A 22,712-nucleotide genomic window follows, 5' to 3' on the forward strand; every position below is an offset into this window, starting at 1 on the left:
AACAAGTGAAGTGAATAATGGGAAGTAAATGGGATGGAGGGGAGGAGGAGGGGAGGAAAAGGGGAGGAGGAGGGGAGGAAAAGGGGAGGAGGAGGAAAAAGGCAGATGAAAGGCGGTGTTTCTTTTTAAAATAAAACAGATTAAAAAAAAGCGCAGTGCGGTCTGAGAGAGAGGTGCCATTAATCAATTGTGTTTTCTGTTTTTTTGTGGTGTTTTAAATAGGAAACCCCTCTTCTGCTAACAAACCAGGCCCAGCAGGGAAACAGTTATTATCCTGCATCTTTGGTGGTGTGTGTGTGTCTCTGCACTGTGGGGGTGTGAGTGTGTCTCTGCACTGTGGGGGTGTGAGTGCATTTGGTTGGGTACTTGTCTGTATAGGAGCAGCGTATGTGTTCTTACAAGCCAATAAGGAAATAGTATGTTTGTGATTATGTACGAGGTGTGTCTCTCATCCATGTGTAACACACTGTGTGGGGGTGTTTGTATGTGTGTGTAACACACTGTGTGTGGGTGTGGGGGTGTTTGTATGTGTGTTTGTGTATTTCTGTGTACTTGTGTGTATGTGTTTACAGGTGTGTGTGTGTGTGTGTGTGTGTGTGTGTGTGTGTGTGAGAGCATGCGTGTGTGCGCTTACCTGTGTGTGTGTGTGTGTGTGTGTGTGTGCCTGCCTGAGTGTGTGTGCGGTGTATTAATACATGTAAATGTCCAGTCAGGACCAGCAGACCATGGCCTCTCCCTGATCCCTGCTCCCCACCATTAGCTGTGTGATCTATCTCCAGTTTATTGACACCCAACCCATTGATCTACTGCTGCACCACACCTGCTATGATTCCTTCATCTGTATTCATGAATACTCCATCAGCGCCGCACTAAATAAACTTGGACACAAAACACAACCAAACAGAAGGGGAGGCTGCTAACCGGAATCAATGCAAAGCAGCATTTCCCCTCTTCATCAGGTTGGCCCCAGCCACAGAGGAACGCTGAGGGCCACCAGGGTCAAAGGTGGACGGACAGGTCGGGAACCCTTGACCTTAATGCCAATATCAGCGGTCATTAAAGATGCCTTCTCTCTCGTTTGGAGAAAGGGAACGAGAGATTGGGGTGACTGTGGAATGGCCTGAGGGGAGGTGAGGAGGAGAGATAGGAAGAGATGGTTCCTCCATCTCTCCATCCTGGAGTTACTGCACTCAAGGTGAGGACGATAGGGACGATAACTCAGATGGGGTGAAGAGGAGGGAGAGAGAGGGAGGGAAGGAAAGAGAGAGGTGGAGGTAAAGAGACAAAGATGGAAGACTTGCCTGAGAACAGAGCAGCATGACCAGCTCTACCACCGAACTGCTGGACTTCATACACATCAGACCTGGAGAAAGAGAGAGGATGTGGAGAGGGAGAGAGAGAGAGAGAGAGAGAGGATGTGGAGAGAGAGAGAGGATGTGGAGAGAGAGAGAGGACGTGGAGAGAGAGAGAGAGAGAGAGAGAGAGAGAGTGGCGAGAGAGAGAGAGGACGTGGCGAGAGAGAGAGAGACGTGGCGAGAGAGAGAGAGGACGTGGAGAGAGAGAGAGGACGTGGAGAGAGAGAGAGAGAGACGTGGCGAGAGAGAGAGAGAGGACGTGGCGAGAGAGAGAGAGGACGTGGAGAGAGAGAGAGAGGACGTGGAGAGAGAGAGAGAGGGACGTGGAGAGAGAGAGAGGATGTGGAGAGAGAGAGAGGATGTGGAGAGAGAGAGGATGTGGAGAGAGAGAGGGACGTGGAGAGAGAGAGGACGTGGAGAGAGAGGGAGAGAGCGAGAGAGGACGTGGAGAGAGAGAGGGGAGAGATAGGACGTGGAGAGAGATAGGACGTGGAGAGAGAGAGAGGACGTGGAGAGAGAGAGGGAGAGATAGGACGTGGAGAGAGAGAGAGGGACGTGGAGAGAGAGAGAGAGAGAGGACGTGGAGAGAGAGAGAGAGGACGTGGAGAGAGAGAGAGAGGGACGTGGAGAGAGAGAGAGAGAGGACGTGGAGAGAGAGAGGACGTGGAGAGAGGGAGAGAGAGGGGGGATAGAGAGACAAGGAGAGAATGAAAGTTTAAACTAAAATACAAGCTCACTGCCATGAAAACCATTTTGGCTGCCTTCTTCAGTAAAAATGTAGACGTGTGTAGTAGTGTGTGCACGCTCCAATGAACCCACACACACACACAATCTGACCATAAGTACCTAATCCGGCGACATCTGCGTGGGGACAGAGTAGTATTGATGTGGCCTAATGAGTGGACATGATGTTACTGTAAACTAATACATATTGGGCCTTGTATTACAGGCTGAGACGTGGTTCAGCATATGTCTCATTGATCCTATAGTGGTGGAAGGTCTGAGGGGAAGAGGGGGCAGGGGGTGGGGGCAGTGGAGTGGCCAGGGGTCATTTCATGTGCAGAGAGGAAAAGGGACCTCTGCATTCTCAGTTACTCTGGTCTGTGCACGCCAACGCACACACGTATGTATGGATACACACACATAATCCCCCACACTCCCAGACACTCCCAGACACACACAAATCCCTAACCCCCCTCACCCCCTGCAGCTATCAATCAACTTTCCATTTTGTTTGGTGGCAGTAGACATCCCAAACACTCCCATTAGTGGGCTGACCCCTGACCCAGGCCTCTAGGACCCGCCCCTCCCCTCCCTGTACCGCAGCACAGCAACAATCAGTTAGTTAAAACTGATCCACTGTACTGAGGCCTTTACCAGCCTTGATGTCATTACCAAAGGGCCTGTGCTGTTTAGATGAAGAAGTGTGTGAAATGGCCTGTAATTCTGCAGTGTGTATACTAGTGTGGCTGTGTCTGAGGGTGGGATGGTAGGTTTAGCCCTCAGATCATTGACAGTCAGGTTGGAAATCTAGAGAAACCTTTTATTGAGATAAGTGGTCCATAGAAAAGACGAGTTCGATATCATAATAATGTAGTGTGTGTGTGTGTATGTGTGTGTGACACTTTGTGACATCTGCTAATGTAAAGAGGGCTTTATAAATGCATTTGATTTGTGTGGGAATCCATGTGGTCCATGATGCTCTCTAGACGGGTACTTACTGGTGCCCTCGATGAGGAGCTCCTGTCCGTGACTACCCAGGAGGGTGCGAGAGAGGAAGGGGGCAAAGTCCACAAAGATCTCTCTCAGTAGGGGTGCAGCCTTATCCAGAGCATGCTCCAGCCTCTCTGAGATACTGAGGGGAAGATTAGACACTCATATTCAAACACATGCAAATTACACATTTACACCAGGCAAATATGTAGAATAGAATATAAAAATGCATAGAGTAGACTTTATAACTGAAATTGATCCACAAAGCAGCAGCTAAAACCACTACAGAATCCACAATATTGTCTAACATCACAACACAAATAGAGAAAAATTAAGAATGTGTGTGTGTGAGAGAGAGAGAGAACTCTCGTGTTCAGGTGGTGTGTGTAGTGACGTATCACCTCATACTGGGGGCTGTGTCCCGGGTCATTGGGGACAGCGTGGGGACAGATGGCAGGTTGGCGCTGGCTGATCCTGGTAGAAACCAGAGAGCCTCATTATTAGTCTGGGAGCAAGACAGGACAGTAGACACACACGAACAGAAGAGCACACACACACACACACACACACACACACACACACACACACACACACACACACACACTCCCTCATCCACCTCAATGCATTTCTACATAAAGAAAGGAGTAGAGTATAAATGTGGTTTCTGGAGATAATCCAGTGGTTCATTATTAGCATCAGTATCATTATTAGTATCATTATCAGTATCATTATTAGCATCAGTATCATTATTTGTATCATTATTAGCATCATTATCAGTATCAGTATCGTTATTAGTATCGGTATCATTATTAGTATCATTATTAGCATCATTATCAGTATCAGTATCAGTATCGTTATTAGTATCATTATTGGTATCGGTATCATTATTAGTATCATTATTTGCATCATTATCAGTATCATTATTAGTATCAGTATCATTATTAGCATCAGTATCATTATTAGTATCATTATTACCATCAGTATCATTATTCTTATCATGATTAGTATCAGTATCATGATTAATATCAGTATCATTAGCATCAGTATCAGCATTATTAGCATCAGTAACAGCATTATTAGCATCAGTATCAGCATTATTGGCATCAGTATCATTATTAGTATCAGTATCATTACTAGTAGCAGTATCGTTATGAATATCATTACTAGTATCAGTGTCATTATTAGTATCAGTATCATTATTAGTATCAGTATCATTAATAGTATCAGTATCATTATTAGTGTTAGTATCAGTATCATTATTAGCATCAGTATCAGTATCATTATTAGTATTAGTATCATTATTAGCATCAGTATAATTATTAGTATTAGTATCCTTATCAGTATCATTATTAGTATCATTATCAGTATTAGCATCATTATCAGTATCATTATTAGTATCATTATCATTATCAGTATCATTATTAGTATCATTATTAGTATCATTATTAGTATCAGTATCATTATCAGTATTAGTATCATTACTAGTCTGGTAGCAGGATATGACAATACATTGGCCCTCCTCCACACCAATACATTACTGCACTGAAGGAACGAGTGGCTCAATAAATCTGGTTTCAGAGGGTTTCCATTCTAATGTTCCAGAACGGGTGGATGTATGTATGTGTGGGATAAGTGTAGTGTAATTGTCTGGTGTTAGATAGTGGATGATGTAGAGCTGCCTCCGTACAGCTTCCTTCCACTTGGGCACAGATCATTTTGTTCATGTATGGCCTAATTAATGCTACATTCATCAGGGAATATTCATGCAGATTTTTTTTTACAAACCAGCATGGATATTAGCAGGGTTTTCCTTTTACACACCACTATGCATACAGGATTCGTTTGCCTTTTGAGCTGATATTGGACTGAACAATTTGAAAATGTTCCGGTAAATAGTGAAAATTAATTTCTATAAAGTAAGCAAAAAAGTCGACTTATTTTAATTAACACATTTGCTTTCATCGCTTTGGGCGCATATTCATGAAATGACTTCCAGGTGCTTTACGACACCGTCCTCGCGGCAGAGACACACGAGTCTATAACGTCTACAATGCACAACGTTTGATTGATCTGGCAATAAATTCTATTTCACTGTCGCCCATAAATTCCATAATGCCCGGCTGAATACATGGAGGCGAATCCTCTGGTGTTCGGTGGGCTTGTTTTCCCAGCCGTAAGGGAAGGTCTCAGAGCGGGGATAACTCTTAGGGAATGACAGGCTGTGGACTGGAATGTGTGTGTGTGGACACGGGGCCCCGTCTTTAAGCACCACTGTGCTGTGTGGCCCGCTGAGAGGCTCCCGGTGGACATGAAGTAGCTCCTTCAAACAGTGGAGGAGTAAATTAACTTATCTCCATTAATCCTCCCACTGGCCCCCCTTAAACCCACACACACACTCTCACCGCCTTTCACACACACTCCTCTCAAACTGCACACACACACTTACGCAAACATTTCCCGCCTAAAACACACACACACACACACACACACACACACACACAAACACAGAACATGAAAGGAAATGTCAATAGGTCTTCTTCCCAGTGTTTACCGACTCTCACCATGGACTAAAGGAGTCCTACTCCACTCAATAGACAAGACTTCTACTTGAGTTGAAAGAAATTTGAGCACTTTTATTAAGCTGAGCCTGGTGCATAGAAAACAATGTGGACTTGATATAGTTTATACATTAATCTATAACTTGTTATGCATATTTTATCATTCATATACACTGTATAATTCCTAGTTCTACGACACACAGAATATCACTCCTTCTTTACCTAATGTCAACATGGCATCAGCACATTTAAGCCAAACCTAAATAAATACCCCATTAAGACAGAATAAAAGTCCGTATTAGGGCTGCAGTCAGAGTACTGTACTATATAGTGTCTGACAGTGATCCCTGATAACGCACTAATCCTGTAATAATGCTGCTCGGTCTGCCTGCTCTGCTGTGTTCCAGGCTAACTGGATTACACAGCGTGGAGGGAACATTCAGAAAGACACACTGAAATACTATCCTACATTTTAGTCATCTAGCAGACGCTTTTATCCAGAGTGACTTACATGAGCAATGAGGGTTAAGTGCCTTGCTCAAGGGCACATCGGCAGATTTTTCACCTAGCTGGCTCGGGGATTACAGGCCCAACGTTCTTAACCACTAGGCTACCTGCCGCCTTGTACTGAGGGACTGATCTATGGAACCTAACATAGAAGTACTGCGAAGGCTTAAGGAGGCTGATTAGGGACTGTGGTATCAACACAGGTTTTAGGAAGAGGATAAGATGACTCTTTTACTGTCAGATAAGCTGCAAAACGCATCATATGGTGACACTGTGTGTATTTTGAAAGTTCAATATCTTGAAAACTTCACTGCAGACAAGCAAAACATTTCGGGACTGTATCAACAGTGGCCTAATGAAGCAAAGACCAAAAGACAGGTATTTTTTGACAGGTATTTTCCTTGGGCAGGGCTAGCTGGAATGATTGGTATTGTCACTGACTTCTTCTCCGATGCAGCTCTGACGTGCCGTCTCCGTAGCATGGTAACCTTACTGCTGGGACACCTAACATACCTCCTAATGTCTGGGACTCACCGGCTGCAGCCTCAGCGGTGGTGCTCTGGGAGGCATCGCCCGTGGAAACCACGGCAACGTTGTTGACTGGTGTCCCGGTAGCCGCCACGGCAGCGGTGGCTGATGGGACAGGAGTGGAGGAGCCTGGGGACGGAGCCCCGCCCACCTTCTTGGGCGCCACCCGAACGCTTCTGTAAAAGATGAGAGTAAATATGAAAATGTGTGTTGAATACTATTAAAACACACATTATAAAATCCATTCCTTGAGACATCTGACTAACTAAGGACATAAGAACAGAACTTTTGTCATTCTAGAATATAAACAATAGTGATGTCAGTTTAGTAGGCATAATGCATAGTGAGATGTGATTGATAAGACACAGGCTGCAGCATGCGAAAACAACAGTACAGGATCCCATTTAGACAGTAGAGTCATTAGAGGCCTATTTCCCTGACACAGAATATTCAGTAATGGCTGCATCCATCTTGCCTGAAATCGATTGGCTCCCTGCAGCACTCACTCAGTAAGTCAGTAAACATTGTGATTTATTAGCGGAAAGTGGGCCCATCCACCATTACAAATAATATTAAATCTTCAATACATTGTTAGGGATGTGACCACGACAACATAACAAAATGTGGCAAATCTGGATTCTGGCTCGGAGACAAATGGAGCACACACGACAGAAAAGCAGGAATTCCTGATAAATAAATCTGATGTATTTTGGTGATCAGCTAGAAGGAATAGATCATTCAAAGGTATCAGCAGATGAACCTCTTTCTTACACAATACAGCTCAAAGAAAAGAAGCTACCGCACATTGTTCTTGCTATGTATCCCATTTGTTTAGAGCCAGTTGGGACACAGCCTTTGTAGTGGTTTTACTCCTCTACTATTGTTTTAAACACATGGATAACAGACATGGTCATAGACCCACAGCAGAAGCTGTAGTAAACTACTTTACTCTTAGGATACCTTAGGTTACACTAGGGGTGGGCAACATGCGGCCCGCGGACAGGATCCGGCCCGCAAGCCCATTCATTCTGTGTCCCGCTGGAGCATTTGTTAGGGGGAGTTTTTTTTTGGGTTAAAAAGCACTCCAGGACACTCTTGAACGTCTACAAATAGATAGAAGGTACGTAGAAGTTATAATGACCCTATGTGTTTACACTGTATCCCTGTCCTCAAGGTCCCTACTGTATACTATGGGCCAGTGTTGGAGGTCCTGGTCTACCCCCATCCATAACACAGTGGTCTGGTGTAGGTTAAGGCAGGCCCCATGCACCTCTCTGAGTCAGAGGGGTTGGGTTAAACGTGGAAGACACATGACGAGGTATCCCCCCTTTCCCTGACCAATGCTGTATCATGCTGTATCACTATATCTCTACAGTATGGGTCCTAGTGTACTGCCATACGTAACATATAGTGGTCTGGTGTACTACTTGAGTCACAGGTTACTGGTACCAGTGTATCCCTCTCCCTAGGGGCCAGTGCTGTAGGAGACCTGGTGCTCTCCTATCAATAACATCCTTACAGGAAGAGAGCGGAAACAGCGTCTGGATAAAGCTGTCAGTTTAAACTAGGCTTCCTGACAGGCCAGTGGCCCTATCAAAGTAGACCTGGGCCTTCTTATCAGTGCTGACACAGAGGGAGCATGGCCTAATCACTACCTACTGGTCAAACACACACACACACACACACACACACACAGAGAGAGAGAGAAACACACACACACAGAAACACACACATGCACACAGAAACACACACACAGAGGAGTATGTATACTGGGCTTCAGTAGCTCCGCAGACAGAAAGCTGGCGTTGGTATCAAAGCAGGGCCTGGATGATTTAAGACGGCAGATGACACACATTAGGCTGAAGGTACTTTGGATGTTAAACACTGACTGGTTCTGACCCCGCTGTGATCTATGCTGCAGGATGATACAGTCTGGCTGCAGAAATACCAGCAACGGTTTAGTCTACTGTCTTCACACACACTGTTTAGTACATACAGGTAATGTTTTAGCTACTTCTGCTGAATGCACTTACTGTACGTTCCTCTGGATAAGAGTGTGTTGCCTAATTTCTCAATTTCTCAAATGAAATGAATGTATTCCACAATGGTAGCTGTCTTATTTGGTGTTGTAGTCTTATTTCTAGAACAGGGTTACTGTCCGTAATGTATATTGTAAATTCCTTCCAATCCATCATTGAACAGGAATCAACTTCTGCTGGCTATTTTCAAGCATATCACAGGTTTATTGCCAATATGGCCGCTCTATAATTGTGGTACTGTATAACCATCTGCAGTTCAAATGTTGAATCTGTGACATTAATATGACTTAAAAAGGGGCAGTTCACCCAAATTACATGGATTTCCTTACCCTGTAAGCATTCTATGGACAAGGTATGACAGCAATCCATACTTTGGTTAAGTTTCCTTGGCATTGTTTACACATGCTAACGCTTTAGCATTTGTGGCACAAATCCCATTTATGTCATGGGACCGAGATTAGCATTTTTTCGTGCATCATTTCCAAATAATTTAGAAAGTGACTTTGTTGGGCTTCACAATCAATTTGAGATACTTTCAGATGATTTGGTTCCAAAAAAAATTGAATATTCGGTCCAATGACTTGGATTTGTGCCACAACGGTGCGGATAAAGTTCGGAATGACACAGTTTCATAGGTGCAACATCTAAAAGACCGGCATCATTACACAGAGCTCTGCCATTTCTAAAGGGACCGATTTGTTTATGGAGCCTTTGCTAATGTTAATACGTGGCCCATATAGTGCAGAACGAAAGACGTGTATGGCGTTGTGGGGGGGGGGGGTAACTTTCTCAAAACCAAGTGAAATCACAAATTTAAAAAAGAGGACTCTTCTATAACATGCCCTTTACATTAAAAAATTGACATTTTATTTGGTTGTAAAACGTAAACGTTCTCCTTGGCACTTACTTAATGGCCCTACTTCTGAACAGTAAAGGACAGAAGAAATAGGAATTAATACGCTAGCTAATTAGCCTCGGCTCACAGTCAAAAAACCCACCGCTGTCCCTTCGCAGTGGTTGGTAACAACTATCCTATTCTGCTTTACGCTAAACCTATTTGTAGATCGAACAATCAAATGGGATGACTCTCCAGGACCCTAGCTTGCTAAGCAGTAACTTTATACACAGGCGCTCACTTTCTCACTCACACTTTCAGCCTGTAAGCACATTCCTCGATTCAACTCTTTAGAATAGCACAGATTAATGAAATTGCTTGTGTTTACAAGGCGGCGAGCCCGGTTATTGGTTAAAACCTCTAAATGATTCAGGCCCTGACAACCCGAAACCCAGAGCTTTGCTTCTCCCAGCTCCTCTCCTGGTCGTGGGTTTAACAGTAACAGCCAAGCACCTGCTCTGACGGCTGATTAATCGACAGGGGCGTGGGGCTCAACGATAAGTGTAGCTAATAACCTAACTGAATAATTTAAAGGCCTGAGTTGCTGGGGAACCTAACACCGAACCCCAACCCTGTACCACTACACACACACCTCCCCATGGGCTTGACATAGCCTGGCTTCTCTTACTCATGACCAGTGCAGAGAACCAGACCATGGTCTCTCCTGCCGCTGTCGACACCTCTCTCCCTGGGTGCTTCACATCAGCACCACCCCTGATACTAGGGACTCCCGTCCAATCTAGTCAGTATCTGACCAGCCAGGTTTACAGGATAGGCCTTTCCCTTCTGGTATGACTAAGAGTAGACATATCTGGCACTACCATTTCTGATGGCTATAGTACAGAGTATGTGAATTATTTAATCATCCAACACATCACGCTAAACATGTTCACGTACCGTGTTTTCAAACATGGTTCAAACTGCAAAAGAACAACAGGCCATTAGTCAGACTCCACATGGGAATTGTTAAGTGGGATGAACTATATTTTTAATTCCCAAGTGGACGTTGAGGTTAGCATCAGATTCCCACCACAGACAAGCTTAACAGGACACAGTGAAGTAAATATCCAGATGAACGCTAACTGCATGTCTCATACTGTTGCCCCCTCCAGAGAGGCAGCCCCCCCCCCCCTACTCTCCTGTTTATCCTTATGGCTTATTCATGTAAGGGGGTGGGGGTGGGGCCCCAGCGGCTGTCTGTCTGTCTGTGTCCCATGCAGTCTGGCTTTGATCTCCCTCCCTCCCCTCTCACTGTGCATGTGAACATGTGAATCATGTCTCCTGTGTTCTTTATGCCCCCACAACAACCCCAACCTCCAACGCTCTACCTGTGACTTTTGGTCACAGCGTCTGGTTGGACCTGGCCTTGGTGACATCAGTGATGAAAGACGGTAGTGTCTGGCCTGAGGACAGCAGAGGTGGAGAGAGGTGGTGAGAAAGAAGGGAGAGATGGGAGCACCCTCCATGTCTCTCCCAGTATGACAGGGGATCACACTAAAGGTTCCTATTCAAGGAGGCCCACTGTCATCTATCTGGTCTGACAAGTATCTCTGTCATGGCAGTATGCTGTTTGTTGATCACAGTATGTTCATGTGCCAATGAGCAAATAGCTATGATATTTGCACTCAATACATTTACTTTTAATTCCTTACCACAAAACATCACATTTTCAACATGGTCGGTCTTTGCTTTACAAAGGTATGTGGCAAGTTCAACTTACAGAATTCAAAATGCCTTACGAACACAAATGTCAAACTAACACCCACATTTGCTGCTGTAACATGCCATGTAAATCACACTGCTATTCTTCCTCCCGTAGATGACTGTTTACCGGGGCTCTGGTTAGCATCAGCAAATATTTGTGGACATTCTGTCATAACAGGGACATATCCCCGAGGCGAATGTATGTACGGCAGAATCTAGCCGACCGGGCCTCCATCTCTCTGCCTAGTAAATAAATCAGAGTGATACTTCACCTCTGACCCTGGCCATTTTTATCTGGGAGATCCTGCTTTTTCCACGCTCGTAAATGTGAAACCCCGGGACCAGTTATTTGGATTGAGGAAGGCCGGTTGGTTCCCATGTTTTGGCGTAGGTGTCAGTCTGTCTGTCTACACAGGCTGTCTGTCTGCAACGCTGTCACTGAGACGTCCAGGACTTTATGATGAACTACTGCTGTGTGTTTGAGCATGAGCTACCTGAGCAGAGCTGGGCGACAGGGACAAGACTCCATGTTGCGATAAATTCCTCTAATTGATGTGATAACAATAACTAAAACGATAGCTTTATAATATTCATGTACACCACAGTTTAAAAATATAATTTAAACTACTATTACTAGTTTGATGGTTGTAACCATTAATTGTCCCATTAACAAACCACTCATTTCAGCAAACTTATTTAATTTCAAACTTTACATTTCTCTAGAAAAGGCTACTTATCATCATGAACGATATCAGCAAAATGCCTGTGATAAGTGATCGGTGGTGTCAACAAACAAAAGGTTTATATCGTCCCAGCTCCATCCTGAACCATTTGAGTGATCAGATTCATTTATATCATAGAGAAGTCTCTTTCTCATTATTGTCAGAATCATTTTAATTTGTTGTCTTAAAAGATGACTCAACTCTAAAATAAATACTATTTTAACCATTTCAAATACACTTACATTTTTATGCAGTTTGGGTATGTTCTGATGGAATTTCCCTACAATCTGAGTGAAAATGAAAAGCTAGAAGTCTGCATTCTCACACAGACGGTAGAGATTATAGTACACCTGAATAAAAGAGGAGCAGGGGAGAGCAGAGCCCAGACCTGAACACAGACGGTAGAGATTAGAGTAGACCTGAGTGAGAGAGGAGCAGGGGAGAGCAGAGCCCAGACCTGAACACAGACGGTAGAGATTAGGCCTTGAGAGATAGAGGAGCAGGGGAGAGCAGAGCCCAGACCTGAACACAGACGGTAGAGATTAGGCCTTGAGAGATAGAGGAGCAGGGGAGAGCAGAGCCCAGACCTGAACACAGACGGTAGAGAGTAGACCTGAGTGAGAGAGGAGTAGGGGAGAGCAGAGCCCAGACCTGAACACAGACGGTAGAGATTAGAGTAGACCTGAGTGAGAGAGGAGCAGGGGAGAGCAGAGCCCAGACCTGAACACAGACGGTAGAGATTAGAGTAGACCTGAGTGAGAGAGGAGCAGGGGAGAGCAGAGCCCAGACCTGAACACAGACGGTAGAGATTAGAGTAGACCTGAGTGAGAGAGGAGCAGGGGAGAGCAGAGCCCAGACCTGAACACAGACGGTAGAGATTAGGCCTTGAGAGATAGAGGAGCAGGGGAGAGCAGAGCCCAGACCTGAACACAGACGGTAGAGATTAGAGTAGACCTGAGAGAGAGAGGAGCAGGGAGAGCAGAGCCCAGACCTGAACACAGAGGGTAGAGATTAGACCTGAAAGAGAGAGAAAGACGCAGGGGAGAGCAGAGCCCAGACCTGAACACAGACGGTAGAGATTAGGCCTTGAGAGATAGAGGAGCAGGGGAGAGCAGAGCCCAGACCTGAACACAGACGGTAGAGAGTAGACCTGAGGGAGAGAGGAGCAGGGGAGAGCAGAGCCCAGACCTGAACACAGACGGTAGAGATTAGAGTAGACCTGAGAGAGAGAGGAGCAGGGGAGAGCAGAGCCCAGACCTGAACACAGACGGTAGAGACTAGAGTAGACCTGAGAGAGAGAGGAGCAGGGGAGAGCAGAGCCCAGACCTGAACACAGACGGTAGAGAGTAGACCTGAGAGAGAGAGGAGCAGGGGAGAGCAGAGACCAGACCTGAACACAGACGGTAGAGAGTAGACCTGAGAGAGAGAGGAGCAGGGGAGAGCAGAGCCCAGACCTGAACACAGACGGTAGAGATTAGAGTAGACCTGAGAGAGAGAGGAGCAGGGGAGAGCAGAGCCCAGACCTGAACACAGACGGTAGAGACTAGAGTAGACCTGAGAGAGAGAGGAGCAGGGGAGAGCAGAGCCCAGACCTGAACACAGACGGTAGAGACTAGAGTAGACCTGAGAGAGAGAGGAGCAGGGGAGAGCAGAGCCCAGACCTGAACACAGACGGTAGAGAGTAGACCTGAGAGAGAGAGGAGCAGGGGAGAGCAGAGCCCAGACCTGAACACAGACGGTAGAGATTAGACCTGAGTGAGAGAGGAGCAGGGGAGAGCAGAGCCCAGACCTGAACACAGACGGTAGAGATTAGAGTAGACCTGAGAGAGAGAGGAGCAGGGGAGAGCAGAGCCCAGACCTGAACACAGAGGGTAGAGAGTAGACCTGAGAGAGAGAGGAGCAGGGGAGAGCAGAGCCCAGACCTGAACTCAGACGGTAGAGATTAGACCTGAGTGAGAGAGGAGCAGGGGAGAGCAGAGCCCAGACCTGAACACAGACGGTAGAGAGTAGACCTGAGAGAGAGAGGAGCAGGGGAGAGCAGAGCCCAGACCTGAACACAGACGGTAGAGATTAGAGTAGACCTGAGAGAGAGAGGAGCAGGGGAGAGCAGAGCCCAGACCTGAACACAGACGGTAGAGAGTAGACCTGAGAGAGAGAGGAGCAGGGGAGAGCAGAGACCAGACCTGAACACAGACGGTAGAGAGTAGACCTGAGAGAGAGAGGAGCAGGGGAGAGCAGAGCCCAGACCTGAACACGGACGGTAGAGAGTAGACCTGAGAGAGAGAGGAGCAGGGGAGAGCAGAGCCCAGACCTGAACACAGACGGTAGAGATTAGAGTAGACCTGAGAGAGAGAGGAGCAGGGGAGAGCAGAGCCCAGACCTGAACACAGAGGGTAGAGATTAGACCTGAAAGAGAGAGAGAGACGCAGGGGAGAGCAGAGCCCAGACCTGAACACAGACGGTAGAGATTAGAGTAGACCTGAGTGAGAGAGGAGCAGGGGAGAGCAGAGCCCAGACCTGAACACAGACGGTAGAGATTAGAGTAGACCTGAGTGAGAGAGGAGCAGGGGAGAGCAGAGCCCAGACCTGAACACAGACGGTAGAGATTAGGCCTTGAGAGATAGAGGAGCAGGGGAGAGCAGAGCCCAGACCTGAACACAGACGGTAGAGATTAGAGTAGACCTGAGAGAGAGAGGAGCAGGGGAGAGCAGAGCCCAGACCTGAACACAGAGGGTAGAGATTAGACCTGAAAGAGAGAGAGAGACGCAGGGGAGAGCAGAGCCCAGACCTGAACACAGACGGTAGAGATTAGGCCTTGAGAGATAGAGGAGCAGGGAGAGCAGAGCCCAGACCTGAACACAGACGGTAGAGAGTAGACCTGAGGGAGAGAGGAGCAGGGGAGAGCAGAGCCCAGACCTGAACACAGACGGTAGAGATTAGAGTAGACCTGAGAGAGAGAGGAGCAGGGGAGAGCAGAGCCCAGACCTGAACACAGACGGTAGAGAGTAGACCTGAGAGAGAGAGAGAGAGACGCAGGGGAGAGCAGAGCCCAGACCTGAACACAGACGGTAGAGATTAGACCTGAGTGAGAGAGGAGCAGGGGAGAGCAGAGCCCAGACCTGAACACAGACGGTAGAGATTAGAGTAGACCTGAGTGAGAGAGGAGCAGGGGAGAGCAGAGCCCAGACCTGAACACAGACGGTAGAGATTAGAGTAGACCTGAGTGAGAGAGGAGCAGGGGAGAGCAGAGCCCAGACCTGAACACAGACGGTAGAGATTAGGCCTTGAGAGATAGAGGAGCAGGGGAGAGCAGAGCCCAGACCTGAACACAGACGGTAGAGAGTAGACCTGAGAGAGAGAGGAGCAGGGGAGAGCAGAGCCCAGACCTGAACACAGACGGTAGAGATTAGAGTAGACCTGAGAGAGAGAGGAGCAGGGGAGAGCAGAGCCCAGACCTGAACACAGACGGTAGAGACTAGAGTAGACCTGAGAGAGAGAGGAGCAGGGGAGAGCAGAACCCAGACCTGAACACAGACGGTAGAGAGTAGACCTGAGAGAGAGAGGAGCAGGGGAGAGCAGAGCCCAGACCTGAACACAGACGGTAAAGATTAGACCTGAGTGAGAGAGGAGCAGGGGAGAGCAGAGCCCAGACCTGAACACAGACGGTAGAGATTAGACCTGAGTGAGAGAGGAGCAGGGGAGAGCAGAGCCCAGACCTGAACACAGACGGTAGAGAGTAGACCTGAGAGAGAGAGGAGCAGGGGAGAGCAGAGCCCAGACCTGAACACAGACGGTAGAGATTAGACCTGAGTGAGAGAGGAGCAGGGGAGAGCAGAGCCCAGACCTGAACACAGACGGTAGAGATTAGAGTAGACCTGAGAGAGAGAGGAGCAGGGAGAGCAGAGCCCAGACCTGAACACAGAGGGTAGAGAGTAGACCTGAGAGAGAGAGGAGCAGGGAGAGCAGAGCCCAGACCTGAACTCAGACGGTAGAGATTAGACCTGAGTGAGAGAGGAGCAGGGGAGAGCAGAGCCCAGACCTGAACACAGACGGTAGAGAGTAGACCTGAGAGAGAGAGGAGCAGGGGAGAGCAGAGCCCAGACCTGAACACAGACGGTAGAGATTAGAGTAGACCTGAGAGAGAGAGGAGCAGGGGAGAGCAGAGCCCAGACCTGAACACAGACGGTAGAGAGTAGACCTGAGAGAGAGAGGAGCAGGGGAGAGCAGAGACCAGACCTGAACACAGACGGTAGAGAGTAGACCTGAGAGAGAGAGGAGCAGGGGAGAGCAGAGCCCAGACCTGAACACGGACGGTAGAGAGTAGACCTGAGAGAGAGAGGAGCAGGGGAGAGCAGAGCCCAGACCTGAACACAGACGGTAGAGATTAGAGTAGACCTGAGAGAGAGAGGAGCAGGGGAGAGCAGAGCCCAGACCTGAACACAGAGGGTAGAGATTAGACCTGAAAGAGAGAGAGAGACGCAGGGGAGAGCAGAGCCCAGACCTGAACACAGACGGTAGAGATTAGAGTAGACCTGAGTGAGAGAGGAGCAGGGGAGAGCAGAGCCCAGACCTGAACACAGACGGTAGAGATTAGAGTAGACCTGAGTGAGAGAGGAGCAGGGGAGAGCAGAGCCCAGACCTGAACACAGACGGTAGAGATTAGGCCTTGAGAGATAGAGGAGCAGGGGAGAGCAGAGCCCAGACCTGAACACAGACGGTAGAGATTAGAGTAGACCTGAGAGAGAGAGGAGCAGGGGAGAGCAGAGCCCAGACCTGAACACAGAGGGTAGAGATTAGACCTGAAAGAGAGAGAGAGACGCAGGGGAGAGCAGAGCCCAGACCTGAACACAGACGGTAGAGATTAGGCCTTGAGAGATAGAGGAGCAGGGGAGAGCAGAGCCCAGACCTGAACACAGACGGTAGAGAGTAGACCTGAGGGAGAGAGGAGCAGGGGAGAGCAGAGCCCAGACCTGAACACAGACGGTAGAGATTAGAGTAGACCTGAGAGAGAGAGGAGCAGGGGAGAGCAGAGCCCAGACCTGAACACAGACGGTAGAGAGTAGACCTGAGAGAGAGAGAGAGAGACGCAGGGGAGAGCAGAGCCCAGACCTGAACACAGACGGTAGAGATTAGACCTGAGTGAGAGAGGAGCAGGGGAGAGCAGAGCCCAGACCTGAACACAGACGGTAGAGATTAGAGTAGACCTGAGTGAGAGAGGAGCAGGGGAGAGCAGAGCCCAGACCTGAACACAGACGGTAGAGATTAGAGTAGACCTGAGTGAGAGAGGAGCAGGGGAGAGCAGAGCCCAGACCTGAACACAGACGGTAGAGATTAGGCCTTGAGAGATAGAGGAGCAGGGGAGAGCAGAGCCCAGACCTGAACACAGACGGTAGAGAGTAGACCTGAGAGAGAGAGGAGCAGGGGAGAGCAGAGCCCAGACCTGAACACAGACGGTAGAGATTAGAGTAGACCTGAGAGAGAGAGGAGCAGGGGAGAGCAGAGCCCAGACCTGAACACAGACGGTAGAGACTAGAGTAGACCTGAGAGAGAGAGGAGCAGGGGAGAGCAGAACCCAGACCTGAACACAGACGGTAGAGAGTAGACCTGAGAGAGAGAGGAGCAGGGAGAGCAGAGCCCAGACCTGAACACAGACGGTAAAGATTAGACCTGAGTGAGAGAGGAGCAGGGGAGAGCAGAGCCCAGACCTGAACACAGACGGTAGAGATTAGAGTAGACCTGAGAGAGAGAGGAGCAGGGGAGAGCAGAGCCCAGACCTGAACTCAGACGGTAGAGATTAGACCTGAGAGAGAGAGGAGCAGGGGAGAGCAGAGCCCAGACCTGAACTCAGACGGTAGAGATTAGACCTGAGAGAGAGGAGCAGGTGAGAGCAGAGCCCAGACCTGAACACAGACGGTAGAGAGTAGACCTGAGAGAGAGAGGAGCAGGGGAGAGCAGAGACCAGACCTGAACACAGACGGTAGAGATTAGACCTGAGTGAGAGAGGAGCAGGGGAGAGCAGAGCCCAGACCCTGAACACAGACGGTAGAGAGTAGACCTGAGAGAGAGAGGAGCAGGGGAGAGCAGAACCCAGACCTGAACACAGACGGTAGAGATTAGAGTAGACCTGAGAGAGAGAGGAGCAGGGGAGAGCAGAGACCAGACCTGAACACAGACGGTAGAGAGTAGACCTGAGAGAGAGAGGAGCAGGGGAGAGCAGAGCCCAGACCTGAACACGGACGGTAGAGAGTAGACCTGAGAGAGGGAGGAGCAGGGGAGAGCAGAGCCCAGACCTGAACACAGACGGTAGAGATTAGAGTAGACCTGAGAGAGAGAGGAGCAGGGGAGAGCAGAGCCCAGACCTGAACACAGAGGGTAGAGATTAGACCTGAAAGAGAGAGAGAGACGCAGGGGAGAGCAGAGCCCAGACCTGAACACAGACGGTAGAGATTAGAGTAGACCTGAGTGAGAGAGGAGCAGGGAGAGCAGAGCCCAGACCTGAACACAGACGGTAGAGATTAGAGTAGACCTGAGTGAGAGAGGAGCAGGGGAGAGCAGAGCCCAGACCTGAACACAGACGGTAGAGATTAGGCCTTGAGAGATAGAGGAGCAGGGGAGAGCAGAGCCCAGACCTGAACACAGACGGTAGAGAGTAGACCTGAGAGAGAGAGAGAGAGAGAGACGCAGGGGAGAGCAGAGCCCAGACCTGAACACAGACGGTAGAGATTAGACCTGAGTGAGAGAGGAGCAGGGGAGAGCAGAGCCCAGACCTGAACACAGACGGTAGAGAGTAGACCTGAGAGAGAGAGGAGCAGGGGAGAGCAGAGACCAGACCTGAACACAGACGGTAGAGAGTAGACCTGAGAGAGAGAGGAGCAGGGGAGAGCAGAGCCCAGACCTGAACACAGACGGTAGAGTAGACCTGAGAGAGAGAGGAGCAGGGGAGAGCAGAGCCCAGACCTGAACACAGACGGTAGAGATTAGAGTAGACCTGAGAGAGAGAGGAGCAGGGGAGAGCAGAGCCCAGACCTGAACACAGACGGTAGAGACTAGAGTAGACCTGAGAGAGAGAGGAGCAGGGAGAGCAGAGCCCAGACCTGAACACAGACGGTAGAGAGTAGACCTGAGAGAGAGAGGAGCAGGGGAGAGCAGAGACCAGACCTGAACACAGACGGTAGATAGTAGACCTGAGAGAGAGAGGAGCAGGGGAGAGCAGAGCCCAGACCTGAATACAGACGGTAGAGTAGACCTGAGAGAGAGAGGAGCAGGGGAGAGCAGAGCCCAGACCTGAACACAGAGCATAGCCACGCAGTAGAGAGCAGAAACCATCAAGATAACCAGGCATCTCCGAGCCAGAGGTTTCAGGGGTATGTGAGGGTAGGCGGATCCTGGTGGGAGATAAAGGTAGAAGACCAGAGGAGGGGTGTGCTGACCTGGGAACCCCAGCCCCCGGGCCTTCATCTCGGGGTTAGAGGGGCCGGGAGCTGCCTGGGGTGGGGCCAGCTGGGGGTCTGACTGGGGCTCCCCGTGGCGAGGTAGAGCTGTTACTCTATGCTCTCCAGCTCTCCTCCTCTCCAACGCTAACGGCCCCGGGAGCCGCTCTAATCCCACCAGATATGAGGAGTGCCCAGAGTCCTGACAAAGCATTCCACAGATAAAGAGGCTGAGGATCACAGGGATGCCTCGGAATTCCCACCGATTGGAAGAGGGGTGGATGGGGGTGATGGAGAAACGCTTTCCTTCTTCCTTGGCATGAGAACCTTTTTTTTTGACTAGGTGTCTCTCTTCCTGTGGAGGGAGGGGGTGTTCTCTCTCTATCCCTCTTGCTCTCCCTTTCCCCTCACGCTCTCTCCCTCTCCCTTTTTCTCTCTCCCCGCTTCCTTTGTGTCTGGTGTGCCACAGGGACAATTCCCCCAAATACAAACCAGACCTCTCTCACTTAGAGATGTCTGTATAGTCTGTATAGGTACAGTACACCCACCCACACACAGCACCGCCTTGGGTTCCCACTAAGTCTCTGACCACTCGCCCCCTCACTCCACAGGGGATCCATCTAGCCAGCTTCTCTTTCCCTTATTATAGTACCAGAGAGACAGACAGCTTAGCCCACAGTGCAGACAGAGAGAAAGAAAGACCGGGAGAGAGAGAGACGAAAAAGAGAAGCTATTAAATATCAGTGACAAGGTGAAAAGAAACAGCTTCCTGCTGGCTGCCACAGAGTCGTCTTTTAGATCAGTCTCTCTCTCTTTCCCCTCTTACTCTCTCTCTTCCTCTCTGCCTCTGGCAGATGCCTCAATTGTTTTGATGTGTTTTCCTGAAGACAGGTACTTTGTAGCCCTGTTTATTTGTGTTGAGAAGCCACGTCGACAGGCAAAACCAGAGAGCTACAGGGATGGGGTCGGGGGGGATACAAGAGTTTAAAAGGGGGTCTGTGATGGTAGTGGGTTTCTGATGTGATGCTTCCTCGCCTTCACTTAGTACATGTTCATGTTGGACCGTTTCAAGGTATGGAGGGGAGGGGTTAAGGCTGTGAACCAGGTCAAGGGGTATTTAAAAAGTTAGCCGTCTTTGAGAGACTGACCCCTGATTCTAAAACTCTGTGGCCCACGCACCTGTCAAAGGATCTGAACTGGTTGGGATTGTTTCCCATAGCAGCTCCCAGGAAGGCCGGCGGCAGAAGGCTGGGGTCCACCGTGATGTCATCAGCAGGCGCCGAGACCAGGCTGCGCAGGATGTCCTTCACGTTCTTCCCGCCCCTGGCGTCCGCCGTGGGGTTCTCTCTGTGACCCCTGACCTCTGAGGAGAGGGTGGACAGGGCCTCGGACACGGCGTCGGGCCCCTGGGCGGTGGTGTCCGCCTCGCTGGGGGCCACGGAGCTATGGTCATCCCCGATGCCAGAGTCTCGGCGACGGAGGGACACACTGCTCTCCAGGTCGGGACCGCCAGAGACGGCATTACTGTCTGATGGGAGGAATCATTAAAGGAGGTTTATAAACGTTGAGAAAAACCTGAACCTGCTCATGAATGAGAATGAATGAAAATGAATGAGAATCTACAACAGCACATCTAAGAGAATGTAAAGACTATCAACACACCAGTACATTTCAAGACATTTGGAAATTCCATATATAACTAATGTATAAGAGAGAGATTGACATGTTGAGGGATGGACACTTGGCTAGATGGAGCTCCTCTGCGTAGCCATATGGGTGAGGTGTGTACCTGCGCTCCTGGCAGACTGGCTGCGCTGGGGGAGTTTCTTGTCGTTTTGGGGCTCCAGGATGTCTCGGTACTTGGACACCATGAGAACAGAGATGAAGTAAACCACGGCCAGGGCCAAGAACTGAGCCTGCTTACTGTCCTCCTTTACCCAAACACACACAACATGCAACACAGCTATAATACAGCACACCGCCACTCTGTAATATGTTTGCGTATGTACAGATGTAGGATCTTAATTTGATCACCCTGTTGCAGAAGAACTTTCCCGCAATACAGGATTTTTTTAAACTTGTAGTGTATTTAAGGTTTAAGGCTTCTGAAATGTGTCATTTCCACTGTGAAATTTCAGACTTGATTTTATAAACACCTACAAAAATGTAATAATAATACACATTTCCTGTTGCTGCAGGAACAGTTTCCTACTGTAGCAAACTGGCTCAAATTAAGATCCTACATCTACACAGTATTTTAAAAAAGAAAATCTTGGGGTCTTCCAAAAAGACAGCAATAACAAGTTTTTACAATGCATAGGTACTGTTATTTATTTGAAAAGTTGAGTCGTTTCAACCTCAATCTTTATCAAAGTTTTGTAAACTCACGATATCTCTGAAGACCACGGCTCTGAGGCGGTTGATGTCCATTTCCTGTAGCAGACGGTCCATGTCTCTGATGGGAGACATCCCTCCTGTCACAACATCAACAGGGCTCTGCAGGTGTAGAGCACACGCACACACAGACAGACACAGACAGACACAGACACGCACAGACACGCACAGACACGCACAGACACGCACAGACACGCACAGACACACACATAATAATGTAAGCACCTATTGCTGGTTAATGCTGAAAATACCATCATCGGTTTTTATACTCTACCCACTGTCCAAAACTAGACTTCTCTGTAAGTCGAAGACATCACAAATGATAACGGATTGTCATGGAAGGTGTATGTGTTAGCAGAGGTCAACCTCAACGGCCCATTCCACCACCAGTAGCTCGAGTGTTGTAAATCAACCCATAGGAAGTGTATAGTTGGCCAGTCCAGAGACTCAGACCCTTAACATAATGGGTTTACCATAGAGCCACTCACTGCATTATGAATGAGACTTTACACACTGGTTTCTGGAAGAAAAACTGTTTTACTGGAAGTCACCATATCAAATCAAAAGGCCAACAATGACAAAGGGCCTTGTCTAGTGTAACATAACAGAGGGCGAAGTAATGCAATAAGATATCAGCTAATGCAATAACAACTCTCTGCTATTACATAGGGAGGACCACAAAGGGATGGGTTCCTGCCGGGGAATTATTAGGATGCAATGCAAGACAAAGGATGACTTAGAGGGATGCTTACAATTCACTAAGTGCAGTGATCCTATTCAACCAATATACAGGAGGAGAAATGTCATCAATTATGGTGTTTCTCCATGTCTGCTAGGGAGATTGGGAAATGTAAAAACATTTTTTTG

At 48.5% G+C, this 22,712-nt stretch overlaps 1 protein-coding gene across 4 annotated transcripts in view; it reads right to left on the minus strand.

Moving 5' to 3' along the window:
- LOC112237328 (lipopolysaccharide-responsive and beige-like anchor protein) overlaps positions 1–22,712 on the minus strand; it is a 338,807-nt gene that overhangs the window by 197,895 nt on the left and 118,200 nt on the right. For 3 of the 4 annotated variants that reach the window (XM_042329673.1, XM_042329670.1, XM_042329674.1), the window contains exons 28-34: positions 21,840–21,947; positions 21,241–21,382; positions 20,631–20,979; positions 6,668–6,837; positions 3,470–3,542; positions 3,077–3,210; positions 1,302–1,363 (exon numbers count right to left, since the gene is read on the minus strand). In XM_042329673.1, the coding sequence (XP_042185607.1) occupies positions 1,302–1,363; positions 3,077–3,210; positions 3,470–3,542; positions 6,668–6,837; positions 20,631–20,979; positions 21,241–21,382; positions 21,840–21,947 (1,038 nt within the window). The remainder of the gene's footprint in view (positions 1–1,301; positions 1,364–3,076; positions 3,211–3,469; positions 3,543–6,667; positions 6,838–20,630; positions 20,980–21,240; positions 21,383–21,839; positions 21,948–22,712) is intronic. The other variant, XM_042329672.1, reaches the window with a different exon arrangement.

Source organism: Oncorhynchus tshawytscha, linkage group LG11 (assembly GCF_018296145.1).
Source record: "Oncorhynchus tshawytscha isolate Ot180627B linkage group LG11, Otsh_v2.0, whole genome shotgun sequence".
NCBI classification, from domain to species: domain Eukaryota; kingdom Metazoa; phylum Chordata; class Actinopteri; order Salmoniformes; family Salmonidae; genus Oncorhynchus; species Oncorhynchus tshawytscha.